At 45.0% G+C, this 2,031-nt stretch overlaps 1 protein-coding gene across 2 annotated transcripts; it reads right to left on the reverse strand.

The window, feature by feature from the left end:
- Positions 1 to 342: 342 nt before the first annotated feature.
- On the reverse strand, positions 343 to 1,482 carry LOC130855943 (glycerol-3-phosphate dehydrogenase 1-like protein). Of its 2 annotated transcripts, XM_057740049.1 has the most exons (2): positions 1,174 to 1,398; positions 343 to 1,104 (listed from the first exon to the last, which is right to left on the reverse strand). In XM_057740049.1, exons 1-2 carry the CDS (start codon positions 1,396 to 1,398, stop codon positions 343 to 345), a joined length of 987 nt encoding a protein of 328 aa, XP_057596032.1. The 2 variants fall into 2 exon arrangements, with proteins under 2 accessions (XP_057596032.1, XP_057596033.1); XM_057740050.1 differs by having other exon boundaries at positions 343 to 1,482.
- Between the last annotated feature and the right edge of the window lie 549 nt (positions 1,483 to 2,031).

Raw genomic sequence — 2,031 nt, forward strand, 5'->3', positions numbered from 1 at the left:
AACTTTTAGCTGCGATAGTTCCAATCTTATAAGCTACCACAGTGGGAAGATTTCAAAAGTAATTTTTAAAAAGCATTTTTAATTTTGGTTCATAGAAACATCCACAAAATGAGAAAGGAACACTCACTCACACATTCACATATGTGCGTCTAGCTGTTGCCTAGTAACATCTTAGCCAATGAACTTCATCTCATAATTCAAAAATGAACCTGTAAAAAGTCATAGCATCCATGATGGGATTACAGTCCCTCAAATGTCTTGTTGCCAAGTCCTGGTTTCCATTTAAATCCAAATAATTGATTGGAAAGGCAGGCCTTTCCCTGACATGTTGTATGATTCACTTTATACATGCTCTGGATGGCTCTGGAGACAAGACAACATCTCTTGAACAGGCTTGCCTTCGTAGCAGATCTGGTACACCACTGTGAACAATGGAAACTTGTCCAGCAGCCCCTTCTGCTTGAGGATGCGGTACACCTCAGCGGAAGTCTGAGGTCCTTGCAGCTTCTGCCCATTCAGCATCTCCCTCTCCAATTCTTCAATGGTCCTTCCGGCCCCAGCAAAGGCCTCCGCTACCTTGTGATTCCGGCCCCCGTAGCAGGTGGTGATCAGGTCAGCCACGCCGCAGCTCTCCAGGAAGGTGGCCATGGACACCTGGCCTTTGCAGAAGATCCCAGTGAAGGCGATCATTTCCATGAGCCCCAGGCGGATGACGGCAGCTTTGGTGTTGTCGCCACAGTGGAGGCCGTCGCAGAAGCCAGCTCCCATGGCCACGATGTTCTTCAGAGCACCGCAGAGTTCAACAGTGTCTGCATCATTGACCACCGTAATTCGAAAATTCGGAGTCTGCAGAAGTTCTTTGAAGAGGAGGCCGTTCTTCATGATCTTGCTGCCGATGGTGGTCTCACAGAACTTCCCGGCAGCCACCTCATTGGCAGTGTTGGCTCCCATGAGCACACTGATGTCAATGCCCATCTTCTCCCGGATGATGTCGGAGATGAGCTTCAGCCCCTGGGGACCCTCGTCTACACCCTTGATGAGGCTAATGCCCAGGGCGCCCTTGGGCACTTTCCCAGAGATCTCATCGCAGATCCTGTGAATGAACTGGTGGGGGAGGACAAACACCAGCAGGTCTGCATCCCACACAGTCTCACTGAGGTTTGAGACAGCAACCACATTTTCTGGCAGCTTGTGTCCAGGGAGATATTTGACATTTTCATGGTCATTATTTATGATGTCTATCAGTTTTCTCCCATTAACTGTTTCTTCAAAGACCCACATCTTGACTATGGAGGCGAACTTCTGTAGTTTCTTGACGTTATTACCAATTATTTTTGCAACAGCTGAACCCCAGTTCCCCGAGCCCACGATGCACACTTTCAGGGGTGATGCTGCCATGGGCAGGCTGGAACGTGGCAGCCTGGCTCGTGCCTCCCTGGCTAGCACGCTGCCCGCCTCTGCCTGCTTGGCCCAGGCCCATCCACTTTCACCTAAAAGGTAACAGGATAGTAATATTGAAAGGAGTATCAACTAATAGGTACAGATATAAATTGTGTTCTGGGGGAAGGATAAATTAGGAGGTTGGGATTAACATAATCCCACTACTGTATGCAAAATAAACATAATAACATAATAACATAAACACACTACTGTATATAAAATAAACAACAAAGTCCTACTGTATAGCACAAGGTACTCTACTCGATATTTTATAACCTATAAGGGAAAAGAATCTGAGAAAGAATATATGTGTGTGTGTGTATAAAACAGAATCACTGTGCTGTACACCTGAAATTAACTCAACACTGTAAGTCAACTATACTTCAATAAAACAAAAATTAATAGTATTCTACCTATAGTTCTTTCATTTTTTAATTATATTTATGAATAATTTGGTGAAAAATCAGCCATAAGGTTAGAATTCAAAGAACTTTCCCTTTTAGAAGCATTTAGCTTGAAAGAAAGATGACTTAGCAATGGGTATTGATCTTTTCTTTGCCCTGGGGCATTTAAGCCACTGTGCCCACGTAT

This window comes from Hippopotamus amphibius, chromosome 6 (genome assembly GCF_030028045.1).
Source record: "Hippopotamus amphibius kiboko isolate mHipAmp2 chromosome 6, mHipAmp2.hap2, whole genome shotgun sequence".
NCBI lineage: Eukaryota > Metazoa > Chordata > Mammalia > Artiodactyla > Hippopotamidae > Hippopotamus > Hippopotamus amphibius.